This window comes from Onychomys torridus, chromosome 20 (genome assembly GCF_903995425.1).
Source record: "Onychomys torridus chromosome 20, mOncTor1.1, whole genome shotgun sequence".
NCBI classification, from domain to species: domain Eukaryota; kingdom Metazoa; phylum Chordata; class Mammalia; order Rodentia; family Cricetidae; genus Onychomys; species Onychomys torridus.
Genome location: NC_050462.1, coordinates 22,462,532 through 22,478,556, shown reverse-complemented (window position 1 = coordinate 22,478,556; position 16,025 = coordinate 22,462,532). Strand labels below are relative to the sequence as shown.

The 16,025-nt window shown below is 36.8% G+C and overlaps 1 protein-coding gene across 1 annotated transcript in view; it reads right to left on the bottom strand.

The window, feature by feature from the left end:
• Positions 1–8,858, bottom strand: part of Rassf9 (Ras association domain family member 9) — a 28,582-nt gene extending 19,724 nt beyond the window's left edge. Inside the window, exon 1 of the mRNA XM_036169945.1 lies at positions 8,492–8,858. Coding sequence (XP_036025838.1) covers positions 8,492–8,538 — 47 coding nt within the window. The 5' untranslated portion in view covers positions 8,539–8,858. The remainder of the gene's footprint in view (positions 1–8,491) is intronic.
• Positions 8,859–16,025: the final 7,167 nt, after the last annotated feature.

The following is a 16,025-nucleotide window of genomic DNA, read 5'->3' as shown; positions in this document are numbered from 1 at the left end:
CCTCCCACATCTTTCTGCACATCTTATGGAGTTCCCTTCTCTTGCTCAGGCCTGTTGCAGTGGGAGTTTAATAAATGCTACTTAATGACAATGACATTCCCTTATTTTCCGTTGCTTTCATCCTGTCCTCTCTCATATGCTTATATTGAGAGTCAATCATCAATGATTCCTGAGTTCGTTTCCCAACACCCATTTCTTGCTGCTGCTCAAAAGCAACAGCAATCTCTTGCTGCAATGGACCCCCACACTCTGTTCTGGCTCCATGGGCATCAATATTTATGTGCATATGCCCAACACAGTTACATACACATACACATAATTTTAAAAAAATGAAAACCATGCTGTGCTATATATTTAATATGTGTGGCAAAATTATTAATGGTCTCTACATTGGTTCAGAAGAGTTATGAAAATAAAACCAAAATCAAGTACTTTCATTACCACCTAAAGACAGATTTGTGCAGTATTTATAGACATTTCTAATTATGTTCAATAATTCATAATGTAATTCTTTTTATCACAGGGATAAGGAGATCAGTCCTGTTACAGAAATTCTAATAAGTGAGGGTTAGAATTTCAAAGCCCCAAATATCATGCTCTATTTATCTATTTTAAATTTACATAAAATTTGCAGAGTTTTCCGACTAACAGCCCTGAAAGGGGAATGACTATTGAACTCTCATTGTACTGCAAGTCTTTTCTAGATGTCTAATCCACAAATCTGTTGGCTTAGAATTAATTCTGTTTTTAAAATGAGAAAATTACATCCCAAGGAGACTAGCGATTACACAGCAATCCTATAGGGTTAAAAAAATGAATTTGAAATCATTTTGTCACTTATTGACTGTTGCATTGTTCAGTGCTTAAGATGCTTCATGTGTAGAGTTTTGAAAAATAGCAGCACTTTCCCAACAGTATTAAGTAGTAAATGAGTTTATTTATTCAATCTCTCAGAAAGATACTCAACATAAAATGAGTTGTTGTAAGAAATGCTAGCTGGGGTAAAGTAGCTTGCTGCTAAGGCAGCAAAGGAATCACTTTCCCAGCCCTAGAATTAATTTCATTGGTTAGTTGATGCCTACACAGCATTATTTTACATAAAAGCATCCTACACACACACACACACACACACACACACATGCACACTGCGTGCAGATATTGCAAAGTTTAGATTTGTTCTTGCCTGTTAGTATTGTTGTTATCTTTGTATAAGAATTTTTGATTATTTGCCCCTTGGCACACATGGATAGTAGTGACATGGTTGGGCTGTATCCTAAAGTCTGTGAACACAGAGCTCACTCTTAGCCAAAATATTTCTCCTGTGTGTATTTAACTTTTGCTCTTTGTCTTATACACTGTAGTAGCCCAACATAACACACGTCTTCCTTTTATTTGGGGAACACATAGGTCTCAGCCATTTTTCTCTTTTATTTCAAAAGAAAGATGAACGGTCTGTATAAAGCATCAAAATCCATAGGGCCTGTCCACTGAGAGCCACCGAAGCTCATTGATGTACACATATTGCATTCAATAGTGTACACATATGTGCATCCAAAAGGGCCAAGTGCAGGCATGAGCATCACCAGGGAGTAACTTGTGACAACGTCTCTTTTTCGTTTGGTTTTCTTTTACTAGAAGCCACAAGGTGTGCCACGTGAGACTCTCCATCTGAAGGCACGGTAGAGTCACAGAGATGGTGAGAGGTCCGCACTGCGTTCCTCAGATTCATTCTAAGTTACACAGTCACTCAACAAAAATTTACTGACCCATTTCTCAGACAAGATGCTGTCTACGGATCAGCTGTATTTTCAGAGCATATGTTGGATTCCTTTATTTAACCAGAAAATAGTTATTGAGCACTGATTCTGGTTATTTTATGAGGCAAAAGAAAGGCAAAACATCCACGGGTAATGGGCCAACATTTTATGAGGATTTTTATAGAAATATTGACACTGTCTATGTAAAACAGAGTATCTCAGCCTGTAAATTTAAAACCTAAAGTATAATTTTCCTGGTTGGCCATAATAAGTAGTACCTATTGATTTTTCTTACTGTTGAAATAATTGTGTTTATTATATCCAACATGTAATACTTTGCACAAACTATCTTTAATTTATACAAAGTATTTTGTACTTATGTCATCTTTTCTATTATCAATTGCTTTTAATTATATCCATAAATTAACAATAACCTCTAGAAAGTAAAATATAACATACAACAGAGAGAAGGAATTGCAATCAATTTAAAAAAGTGAATAATTAACTATTAACAATCATTTGTGAAGTGAGGGGTGATAGCACAGGCCTTTAAACTCAGCACTCAGGATGCAGAGACATTGGATCTCTGTGAGTTGGAGGCCAGTATGGTTTTCCAAACAAGTTCCAGGACAGCCAGAGCTGTTGCAAAGAGAAACCCTGTCCCAAAACAAAACAACAACAACAACAACAAAATAAAAAACAAAACAAAACAAGAATAAGGTATGTTTTTCATTGTTGCATATAGATAGCTTCTAAAATCATGCCTGGTACTGGAAACTTAGCCAACTCCTCAGGGCTAATGTAGTTATGACTTTTGAAGAAGAACCCCAAGCCACCACTTTAGTAAAACAAACAGTATTAATCCCTAAATACATCCTAAACATTTGTCTTTATACCCACAGATAACTGTAGTCCTCATCAAATAAACCTCTCTTTGAAAAATATGGAGACCAAAAAAAATTACATTACCATTAAATTATCATTATGTATCAAAATGCAGAGTTGTGGAACCCAGTCCTAGTGAACAGATCCACAGTACAAGTCCTACACTTAAGGCTCAGGGATCAATGCAGAAGAAGGCCAGAAAAGATTCTAAGAGCCAGAGGATCAGGGAGTGTGCTGTGAGATGTGTTGTGTGTCCTAGGAACACACACCTTACCAGTGTGATTGCCTAAACGTGAGAGCTGAATAAGCATGACAAGAGACGCGATAAAGTGGACAGGGGAAAGCCCACAGGCCTCAACTCTACACAGTTACTGACAGCTAAGGAATGCTTGCAAGTCAGAAACATAGTTTCCTGAAGAGAACAACACACTGGTTGGTTATCTAATATCAAATGGTCAGCTGTGAAACATACATACAAGTAGCATTGTATATATAGAGCAGGTTGTACTTATGTATTTAGGAATATATATGTGTGTGTATGTGTGTTAAGAGTTAGGAATGTGTGTGTGTGTGTGTGTGTGTGTGTGTGTGTGTGTGTGTATGTGTGTGTGTGTGTGTGTGTGTGTGTGTTAAGAGTTAACTTCCATGAATGCTCAGAACTGTTGTCAGTTCCTCTACAACTGTACATCAAACACACTTAAAATGTTCCGTTATCCAGTCAAACTAATCAAGACATTTTAGAAACTAAATTGTCATCCAGCTATACATGGTTTAACTTGTTTCAAACCAATTTCCATTCAAGAGCTGCTCTTACTGCCGTGTACCACTTGTTGGTATGATGCCTACTGCAACATATTACACAGTAAATGTTAAACTGGCTAAGTTGGCTCAGGTTTTTGTTTTTTTTCCCAAGCAATTCAAGTTTTAACCTGGAGCTCAGTTTCACCCTTGCCAATGCTCTTGAGATATTTTTTGCCAGGGATAAAGCATTCCAGTCATTGTTCCTAATGGGTTGTCTGCTGCCAACTAACAACCACTTAAGTTCCCAGGTATCATCAGGGGAAACCTTTTCAGAAACTCAGAGGATGACAAAGATTTACAAACTCAAAAATCTGGCATTTCTCAATCCAAGTTGGTAAACAGTTTAAATCCCCATTTGAAGTTACAGAAAATAGTACCCGATATTTTCCACTTCTAATTACAGAAAGTCCTCTTGCCAAAAATCGTTGACTCTAACCATAAAACCTAATTTTTTTTTTTTTGATGAAATAGTTAGCAGGGTTTATTTATGATGTGTATGCTTAGTTAAAAAGAAAATACAGCCAGGTATACTCTAACCATTCAAAGGTAACGTAAACACCAATGCTTTAAGAAATTATTTAAAGGTTAATGAAGAGCTGTACTGATTTAAATATGTTCATTACAGGTACATTATCTGGGACCACTTAATTTAGGATTCACATAAAAATCAACTGTCTGTACAGCCTAGGACCGACTGATACACTTCCCTATTTTTAGCAGAAGCATTCTGAAATAACTCAAGTGAAATTCAGAAATTCAGACAGGTCTTAAAAATAATGATAAAAACATATTTACAACTGTGTTTTGTCTGTTTGTAGTCAGTAAATCTTTATTTAGAAGGAGTACATGGGACTCTTCCGCACTACAGTAATTTCCTGCTTCCAGTAAGTTGGTGAATGTTACAACCAATTCTATCTCATTGAATGTTATTAATTAAGATATAAAGAAATCATGTCTTATACATAGCTGGGTGGCATATGCCTGTTATCTCAATGCTTAAGAAACAGAGGCAAGAAGATCATAAGCTCAAGGCCAGTGTGGCTTTGCAACAGTGGAGCCATTTTTAGAAAAGCAAAACAGTTACTAGACATCCCAGCTTAACCTTGAAGTATAAGCAGTTCACTAATTTTTTTTATAAATGCTCTTTTTTTGTTTTGTTTTGGTTTGGTTTGGTTTTTTGAGACAAGGTTTCTCTGTAGCTTTGGAGCCTGCCCTGGACTAGCTCTGTACACTAAGCTGGCCTTGAACTCACAGAGATCCATCTGCCTCTGCCTCCTAAGTGCTGGGATTACAGGTATGTGCCACCACCGCCTGGCTTATAAATGTTCTTAATTTCAATTTTGTCACATTATTTTGTGAAAAAAATATTGAGTTTAAGGTATAATCCAATACAAAGACTATTGCAGTCACAACTGTAGTGTCTATAAATAGCTAAATATATTTTTAAAAAACCTAAGTTTAATCACTGAAAGTTGATAAGAATATCAAATGGATCAGAATTTCAATATTTACTCCTTTTATATGGGAAAAACGGTTGCCTAGCAACCATTAGCATACACTTTAAAAAGCTGAATAGCTTGTTGGGAAAAAAAGAATCTAGATTTTCTATCATTTTTAGTGACCTTACAAGAAAGTCTTATTAACAAAATGTGCAACAATATCCAAGTTTCTGGCACAGTTTACCTTATTTTGGAACCACAATAAACAATCCTTTCCCTAGGAACATGAGATCTTTTGAAAATGGTACTCCTCTAATTAAACATACAATTAGAACATTTAAGCAGATTAATGCTAATTATAATCATTAAAATTTTTAGGTAGGCTTTCTTTCATTTACATGAAAGCTTAAAGTTAAAAGCCCAAAATGTTTGAGGCCATGTAGTATTTTTTTTTTTTTAATTTTCTAAAGAAAATTTGGCAAAGGTTTTAATGACATAATTCATTCCATTTGTGATGAATTATCTGGTAGAATAGGAGTAGCTTTGTGTCTGAATCTATAAAATTATTTGGCTATCTCTTCATGGATTTGATTGTTGAGTATTGAGTTTTATGCAACTCTAGCTTGCATCATATGACGAATAAGGGATAGAGTAATGACGGTCTTTCTAGGTTGAGGAGAAATTATAACTTAGTGCAGAAAACTAAACAAACAACTGTATTACAGGTCTATGCTATGCCAGGCACTCTCCTAGGCAAGAAAACATACTGATGTCTAGACAGATATGACTCCACCCTGCAAAAGCTCTAGAGCTAGTTAGCTAAAAGTTATTATGCTTCATCTTTTGCAGCTCCGTTTACATTATGTTTATATCTAAAATTCTCAAATATATACTTATTCTGAAGAGTTACATGACTATCCCATGTTGGCCAGTCTTGGTTAATTTAACACCACTCCAAGAGTGAAGAAAAGCAACAAGACATGCAAAAAATTAAAATTAATATGTAAACTTCGTCAAAATTTGTAATCCCAAACCCCAACCATGTTTTCATCAATCTGTATTTCCTCCAGCTGAAAAGAATGCAACCATGCTAAATTCATTCTCTGCATTATGTTATAGACCATATGACACAGAAATGTGCTATTCAAATTCATCTTTTTGTTTTACACATTGTATACACATATATTCATAAATCCACAAAAAGTGTTTCATAGAATATATTTTAATTAATCCATTAGTCCTTATCAGAAAAATATTATTAATCGCATTCTCTATTAAACAGCTGACTACTCATCATTTAGTGAAAAAATTTGTTGTTAGCTGTTGAAGTGGGGTTATTTAAACCATATAGATACTGATCAATGAAATGCAACTTAACCATGAAACTAATTTTCATTTGCTGTTTCATCTTGGGATGGTGAACAGACAAACCCAATAACAAGACCTCATATAAATTGCCACATTATATGAAATCTATTTCAAGGCCCAACATGACTTACTGAGTTCTCAGTTTCAGACACTAATATATACTCATACTTTCATGTCATTGAATTTTGCTGTGGTCTCCCCCGCTGCTGTGTGTGTGTGTGTGTGTGTGTGTGTGTGTGTGTGTGTGTGTGTATCTTACTTCAGGCTAAAAAGCAAAAATCAGCAAAAGGAAGCAATCCATCATTAGAGTAGCTTACACACATTCTCGTCATTACCAGCTCTGCTCACACCCTCAAACTGAGGTCAAAATAAATCATGACCCTTAGCATGAGAAACTGTCTATATTCTCAGAGAAACTGGAAATGCTTAATGGTTAATGTCCAGCATTTCTGATGTTCCTCTTCTTCATCACCATTTTGCATTTAAAAATAGCGTGCTGAAGTGGTTTGTATGGGTACCTTGAATGGCAGCTAGTTTGATGGGTAGAGCAGAGGGTGCAATGATAAACAGGACACAAGGAACATGGACTTTGCACTTTGATAAAGGCAACACAGGAGTGCCAGCAAAGGCTCAGAGCACTGTGACTTGGCACACCAGTGGTGGAATTCTTGAATGGGTTTAAAGAAAACTTCACATCAAACAACAAATCCAAAGAGAAGATTTGATTGTCAGAAGCACTTGTTTGCTAAAACACTAAAGCTTTCCAAAATACTTTTAAAACAATTCCAGAGTCTTAAGAATTGCAAAAATACTATAGTAGTTGTGCTAGAAAAATTCACTTTGAAACAACAGAATTGGGGATGGCCAGCTGGGGTGGAATTTCTGGGGTATTTTTAGAAACCTTGCCACCATTAATACACAAATCTACTTTTAATGTGCACCAGTAGCATTTAAAATATACTGAAACCATATTATGTTAACATTTAATAAAATATACGTAATTCACAAATACCACATTTATCATACAGTATCAAGTTATTAGCACATAAAAGTGATTGAGAAGGCTTTACAGTACTTATTATAGCTTTTTAAAATTTTTTTAAGAAATTTAGCCAAGTAAATCATTGATATAATTAGAATGGGTTAAAAACAGAATATTCGAAGGAGATATTTGCATAAAAAACAAAGTATGAAGAATTACTTTAAAGTTGTATCACTATATTATCACGCAGACACTTTAAAATAATTATATCATTTCCTACCTTGTAATTGTACCCGTTTAAATTTACACTAAGCAAATTATGACAAGCACAAACAGGCATAATGGAGAGGAGAATGGATGGAAAGTCCCTACGCCAAAACAAATATATTAAAATATTTAAAGCCCATCTAAAATTATCCTTGTGTTGTTTGCACGAAAATGCAGTATTTGAGGTATGAGTAAAATAGTTTACGGTACTAAATATAAATATGGATATTATGCCACTATCCCAAATGTACCCCCCCCCCCCAATCTACGGTTTCAGTACTAGTATTTAAACCACAGTTAATGCAGGCTTGATGTATTAAGTCAAGGTAAAGTGGCAATAATGGAGATCTGAGGCACTGAGCTGCTTGATTCCTCTTTGAATGCCTATGCCACCTAAAGTTCCCAAAGACATAGTTCATAAAAAGTTCCCCATGGGAGTGTTTGCTCTTGGGAACTTCACAGATTTTTAGGAATGCCCCACCCTCGCGAAAACCATAACGTTGTTTCCAGACTAAATCAGCATTGTACTCCCTCCCCACCCCCAAACAAGTGGCTAGAAATTCTACTTATATCTGCACCAGAGACTTAAGCTTTTTCAAAAGGTGAATATTCTAAACCCGTGTTTAAGCAAAACCTATCTTGTTATTCTCTCCCTCAAAGTTCAAGACAAGTTAAAGAGAAAAATGTTGTTTGTCCGTAGTGAACTCAGATTGTGAAAAAGGAAAAAGAGAGTTAAAAAATCAGTCATGATTTCCCATGATCCCATTGTGGGCTACTGCCATCATCAATATAGAACCTATATTCTAAAGAGCTGGGTCTTCTTTCTAGACCTGACCACGCAGGGCTTTGTGCTTTCAAAAGTTTTCATCAGAACCGAAGTGCAAAGAAACATACTTTCACACTTAGGAAACCGAGTCCAACACACACACACACACACACACACACACACACACACACACAAACACACACTTTTTTTTTTTTTTTTTTTTTACCTGTTCTTATGTCTCGTCTTCAGCAAGTTTCTTCCAAAAGGAGCCATGGTCTGTCCAGGGAGGCAAGCAAGTAACACAGTCCTTATCTCGAAGTGATCTGGGCCTGGGGAGGGGTGCCTGGGTCCCTCCGTGAGAGAGGAGGCTGGCAAGAGGCTTCCTCTTCACCTCCTAAGATGTTCCTGGCTTTCAGCTCATTAGCAGCCGGTTGAGAGTTGCTGGAAGTTGTGCAATTGCTACTTAACTTTGAACTGCGGGATTGTTGTAGCTGCTGCTCCTAGGGAGACCAGCCTAAGGAACTTCAGCCTGGAAGAAGGTGTTTGTTTGGAAGCAGAAAAACCAGAGAGAGAGAGAGAGAGAGAGAGAGAGAGAGAGAAGAAAGAGAGGGGAAAGAGGAAGAGGCAGAGTAGAAGGAGGCCGGGAGGGGAGGGGGGACGCTATTGAATTCTGTAGCTATTTGCTGACTTCCTAACCTCTAAAACCTGCCAACCATACAGGCATGGTAATGGCCATGGAATGGGAATTTCACTCGACTTGGGATCCCCCCCAACCCCCCGCTTTTCCTGCTGTCCACACCCAACCACACAAGGTGTACACACATAAAAGATTTTAAACTAACCCCCTCCCCCACCCCGCCCCTCCTGCCAGCCAGCTCCAGTCTGTGAAAAGTAATCCGATCCTGGCAAACAGGAATGAGGGCCAAGAATGCCTTCCCTACCGACTGACTCCCTAACACGCAAAATAAAAACCCTCCCCCGCCCTGAAAGCATGTGTGGTTAAGCCAATTGAGGAGTGCAGCTACTAGGAAGTCAAGTTCCCTAGTTTTCCATTTTAAGAACTTTCCGTAACTCTGCCGCCCACCACCACCCCAGCGCCTTCCCCCACCTCCACTCCCCACCCTGTGCACACTCTAAAACTTATCTTCCACAAAGGCTGTGAGGCTAGCAATTACTGCCTTGCAAAGGACTCCTCCTGGGTCTCTGGCTGACCCCTGGGAGTGCTGACATCCATCAGTCTGTGAGATCTCTTACTGTGCCTCAGGGACCTTGGGAGTGTCATAGAAAAAGTGAGCTGTGTGCCACCTCCTTTAAGTATACAACAGTAGAAGGGGGTTATGGAACTAAAAAGCTAAAAAAGAAAATATGGAGACTACTATGGTCAATGTCTGTCTGTCTGTCCGTCTCTCTCTCTCTCTCTCTCTCTCTCTCTCTCTCTCTCTATATATATATATATATATATATATATATATATATATATATATATATCCAGAAGACTGGAACCCATGACCTGGGCTTATAAGACTGAGTGAGCAGGAATGCAGGAGGAAACCTGTGCAGCAGGTGACAGGCGCTGGAGGATTTACCCTGGGCCTTTCTTACAGATATTCACTCCCAACTCCCCACCAACAATCACTGCCCCAAGCACAACTCAGCTCCTAATCACAGGTTTGTGTGGTGGGGGGGGTGGGGGTGGGCTGGGGGTGTGTGAAGAGAGAGGGAGGAGAAAGCAATGGACTCTTTACCACTCCCCTTTCAGGCTGATGATTCTGTGAGTCCCAGCAAAGCCCACAGATGGCCTAAGTTTTCTATGGAAGTCCCAGGTCCCCAGCCCTAGCAAAGAAGTCAGGATTGCAAAGGAGTCCTTTTTTTTTTATTCTTATATACACTGCTTTGTACCAGATTTCACAGTGCTCAGAAGAACCATTTTTCATTACTTAGTCGTAACTTAGCTATATATTATGTATATGTTTTATATCAATTAAAGTATTTGTCTTCATAATCTTATGTTATGAATATGGCCCCGAACTATTATAAATTTAAGAATTATACTAGACAGTGTTATAATTTAATTATATTTTATAGTCCTAGAAGAACTGTTTTAGAATATATAATCAACTTTAAATGCTAGAAAATGTTTTTACAATAATAAAGGTGCCAATTGTATTTTTATTTACCTCTGTATATAAATACATGAGCATACATGTGCACTTTTCACTATATATATATATATACCTTTTCTATGTAATAAAAACCACATAATCTGGGGTATACTTCTGTTTCCTTTCTTTGCTAACACATAAAGTGATTTGAGTCACTAGTAAAATTTACATACTTTCTCTAAGTTATTCTAGATTGTGTTTCTACAGCTGTGCTATTTACATATAATATAATAATTTTGTCAATTTGCAGAGAACTTTGCACTTGCTGTTGTCTCTGTAGATCCCATATTTGTGGTCCCCTACCTTTACTGACATTATTTGTAGAAATATATATGTACATTATATTTTTAATAAAGACTTTTCATGGAGGAAGAGGAAACAGCATTACACCTTTACTAGCATAAAACTTTATGCTACTTTCAAGTTACCACAAATGAGTTGCCTTTAACATGTTATTATTTGTCAATAAAAAAGCCTATTAATACTCTTCATGACAAACTCTTTCATGTGTAAGAGTTAAACACAAAGAGGTTTGTATACATTAAACAAATGTGTTTTTATTTGTCAATTACATGTCAATAAAGCTGGTGAAAAGCCCAAATATTGCCATCCCCTAGTTATTAAAAGCTGAAACAAATGTAAAACATGGACCCTAGTACTTAAATAGAAAAATAAGAAAGCAATAACCCTAATCCTAATCCTAAAAAATAGTAACAAAACTATGCTTTATATTATCTGATGCATTTGTCTAATTTTTAAAATTTTGATGCTCTTCTCTGCTAATACAATGGTGGAAGAATCATATTCCATATGAGTAGTATAAATGGATGTGTAGTTTTATGAAGTAACTTAGCTTTGTACAAGAATAACCTTCAAAATATTCAACATTGAAATCAAATTTATTATCAAAAGGTTTCTCAAAAACATATTGTTTCAGAAAAAAGGCCAGTGCTCACTGACATTCATTTTGCTAAGTAATTCAAATAAAATATATGAAATTTTGATGGGTGGTATTAACATAAATACTTTATTTCCCTATAATTATCCCAAAATTAAAAATGAGGCAGATAATGACTCCTTGTCCTTCCAATGATATAATAGAATGCTTGTCTAACAGTAAGTAATTATTCATATTATTGAGTTTATTGAGATTATCTGAGTGTCTGGAACAATGCATTCTTATGCTATTTATTGAGTAGGATGAAAGTGATGCTAACTTTTAAGACAAAATAGATAAGCTATAAACTATCTTTATTCAAGAGCAATCCAAATAATTTTGATGGTAGGTGGTGGCTAGTAAGTCCTTTCTTTCTGTGAGTACAAAACTGAGCCCGAATAGAAAGTACATACTTTCTGTGTTATGATTGGAACCTGCTTTAGAATCTTTAGAAGGTGGGTTTTCCTGGTAAAGATAAGTCACTAGAGGTAGTCTTTAAAGGTTATATCCACCCCTTGTTTCCACGTGTGTTCTGCCCCTGGGTCCCTGGCTGTGGTGTGAACCAGCACCACCTGTGTTCCTGATGCTTTGCCTTCCCCTCTGCTAGGATGAACTGAACTTTCTCTGAACCATGAACCCAATTCAGCCTTCAGTCTCAGAAGTTGTTATGTTGGGTACTTGTCCACACTCATATGGAAGTCACTAATATCTGACCCTCAGGTTTATATTGGTATTTGAAAATCAACATAAATAACACTGAACTTGATAATGACACAATGAATATTTCCCCTAATAGATGAATATTATTTAACCTGTGATTCAATTGGTACCCAAAGGTGAAAAGTGTTAAAACACTGACAGAAAAGCCCTACTTTTGTAGGCTACAGATAAGAAATACATATGCCAATTGTTGGTACAGTTCATTTTTAAGCTCTATTGATATTATGAAGTCCCATTCCCTTGCTGACAAGTAAATTTCAAGACAATTTTAACTGCTCTTTGCATGCACACAATGGGGTATAGAGCCTTGGCACATACTCTGAGCCATTTATATCAACACCTCAATTATCTTCCTCCTCCAGCACATTAGAAAGCTAATCTTTGGAAATACTTATCTCTGCACCAGTGTCAGGAGACAGGGAGGGATTTGGGAGATGCAAGACAAAGAATCCAAAGCAAGAATACATAAGATGATCAAGTCCAGAGAGCTAAAGTACAACATGCAGGCTACAGGAACCAAGCATTAAATTTATTTTGCTTAATAATTGCTCTTGCCATAGGAAAATACATCTGATTCCAAAAATCTTCCACTAGTACAAATGATGTCATTATTTTCCTATCATGTAAAAATGGTGTATTTGTTAATGCATTTCATTATAACAAATATTTTACATACATGTTCCTCATCTGTTATGTACCTTAAATATGCATAGCAATTAAACATGAATGACTATTACGCTCATTATCAGCTTAAATCTTCTTAAACTCTTACAGAATCAGCTCTGTAGCTTGGTATTGTGGGTTGCTATTACTGAGTTTTCTTAACTATGGAATGCATGACTTTACTGAGTGGCATAGAGATTAAAGTTTCTATGTTCTAACTATACTGAACTCCGTGTTACAGCTCTGATGTTTCCTTTCAGTGACTGTATGTAATAGGTAACTAGTCAGAGCCTAGGTGTTCTGTTCTGGAAAATGAAGAAAGGAATAATAATGTTTTCTAAGTCCCTTGTGAAATGAAAGTTAAGGGGTGGTTTTTCTTTAAAAAATATTTTATATAGATGTTTTATAATCTTCTTACTAGTCATTTCCTCTTCACATTTTAACAATTAAATTGGCTTACTGGTATTTTTTTATCAGAAGCATCTGTGTTGGTATGAGCCAGTTTTCCCTGGGGCCTGTGTTAAAAAGAACAGCAGGCCTGAAGTTCTAAGTCTGGGATTACACACAAGTGATTGTGAGCCAATTTGACACCACTTACAAGGTAATCTATGAAAAAATAACACACCAGATAACTTGTTAAAATCCATTCGTGTATCTGACTTCCTGAAAACACTATTTTCAATTAAGAGGAAAAAAATAATAAAATATGTAACCTCTTGTTTGGACAAGAGAGAAAAGATAAAAAATAATTAGAGCCTGTGAGATGGATGTCCTAAAAATCAGTATGTGGATCTTCAGGCAATTGGGATGTGGTAGATAAAGTGGCAGGGGACAAAACAGTACTGTCTATGAAAGAATGTGTAAAAATCCACCCAGATTTGTGGATAGTAAGTGGCTCAGCTGAATTCTAGAATCTGTACATGATCACTGTGGCTGTTTCCCAGTGAATGTCAGTCATCTGCAGTTCTTTCTTGCGTTAAATCTGCCCATGGTTACAGAAAGTGTGTCTAAAACCCAGAATGGATGTGGCTCTGCCCACAAAAACCATTTAAATCCTGTATAAGTGTCAAGGCTTGTGAAATAACCTGAGAGGTTTTAATCAAGGAAGGAACGACAATCTGAAATACTGTGGGCAAAGAGCAGAAGCTGAGAGTGTCCCTTTCAGCTAAAAGACCTTACGGTGGCCATGTTCTTTTGATTCTCCATAAAAGACTAGAAAGACACTCCTAAGCTTTGTAGGACTTATATAGCTGGGGTATATAATTAGTCATCCAGCTTCAATGGGTGTTTCCATTAAAAATAGCTTTTAATTAATTAAACTCGGTGTTTGAATAGCTGACTGGCTGGGTGTTGACCAGATACTTGTGACCTAAATAAAAGGCCAAATGTTTTCACTAAGTAGCCACAGCTGTTATTAACTTTAACAAGATAAAGTGACAAATCTATCTAAGGCTGGTTGCTACTACACATTGCTCAACCTCAGGGAAAGTTTTGAAAGTTAGGAAACCTGGTACTTCAATAAAAAATTTCAAAGGCATATGAATATGTAAATGCCCCCAAAATACATTTATCCACAGTAAATAATATTGCAATATTATTCTGTTCATTATACAAGGTAGCTATGTTTTTTGATACCTTATTTTGTCCAAGGTTGGTCATCAAAGAAGACAATGCTATCATAATATTATTATATGATTTGAATTAAAAGTGACCCATTGATTAACTGAATTATGACTTAAAGCAAAGATACAATTAAAATTAAAGGTGATTTTAGAATTTGTCTAAGAAAAGTAGAAACTCTGTGTCTAGTTTTTACTGTATAAACGATGACTATGGGGGGGGACCCAGCAATGATAGCACTTGTTCAGCTGTTTGACCTGTACAGAAGAACATAACCAAACAGATTATATAGATTAAACAGGTGTGCCAGTTCTATCCTGAAGTCAACTGACATACAAAAATAAATAAACAGATATGTAGGTAGGTAGATAGAGAGAGAGAGAGAAAGAGAGAGAGCGCTAAAGTCTGTAGACTGAAAAAGAAATAGGGTTTATCCAAGAAAGGTTCATGTTGCCTCTATGAATTCTGAATCCAGAAGGGAATAAATTAATTTATAAGCTCTGGGAGTCCAGTTGAAGAGAAGGAAGAGGGATTATATGAGTAAAGGAGATCAAGATCATGATGGGAAAATCTACAGACAACTGAACCAAGCTCATAGGAACTCAGGAATTTTAGACCGACAGCTGTGGAACCTGCATGGGACTGGACTAGACTCTGCATATGGGAGACAGTTGTGTAGCTGGGTCTGTCTGAGGGGCCCCTAGCAATGTAATCAGAATCTATCCCTGATGCATGAGCCAGCTTTCTGGATCCCATTACCTATGCTCAGATACATTGCTCACCCTTGATGCAGGGGGGAGGGGCTTGGTCCTGCCTCAGCTGAATATACTAGTCTTAACTGTCCCCGCCATGGGAGAACTTACCCTCTGGAGCAGGGGATGAGGGATGGGTCTGGGGGGAGCAAGGAAGGGGGAGTGGGAGGAGGAATGAAAGGGGGATCTGTGGTTGGTATGTAAAATGATTTTTAAAATTAGAAATAAAAGAAAAAAAAACGTTTCTCATAAATTTAGAGTTGGGACACTAGTCTCTTGAAATATTCATTTCAGAGCAAAACATCAGGAAATTATGAGGCACTAGAACTATTTTTGTAAAATAAATAATGTTTTGTAGAGAGATGTGGCACACTTATTAATAGAAAAGTATTCAAATTATAATGTGTTAGACTAATTTTAAGATATACAACTCTTTTTGATGAATAAGGAATAGATATTCAAAGAAATAAGATTCCATAAGTTTTCAGATATTATTTGGTGGGACTTTACTTTCTTTCACTGTGTTAGGGACCAAATTTAGGGTCTTATGAATGTTAGGCAAGCACTGTATCACTGAGTTACAGCCTGGGCCCTGTGTTCTGTTTGATAGAGGTAATTTCAGTATCCATTACTCAGAGACTCAATATCATAATCCAGGATGGCCTCAAACTTGTTGGCCTAGGAACTCACAATCTTCCTGCCTTAGCCTATGAGTTCTGGGATTAATATATGCACTTCCATACCTGGCACACTGCTTCTTTACCTGGTACATAATGGCTGAGGTTTGTTGCAGAGAACTGATAGTGGGGTATTGCCTCAGATTCAGGAAGAAAATTAGAATGCCACTCACTGCTATCTGTAGATTAGGAAAAGGATACAAATTTGTTTTCGATTCAGAGCATTTGA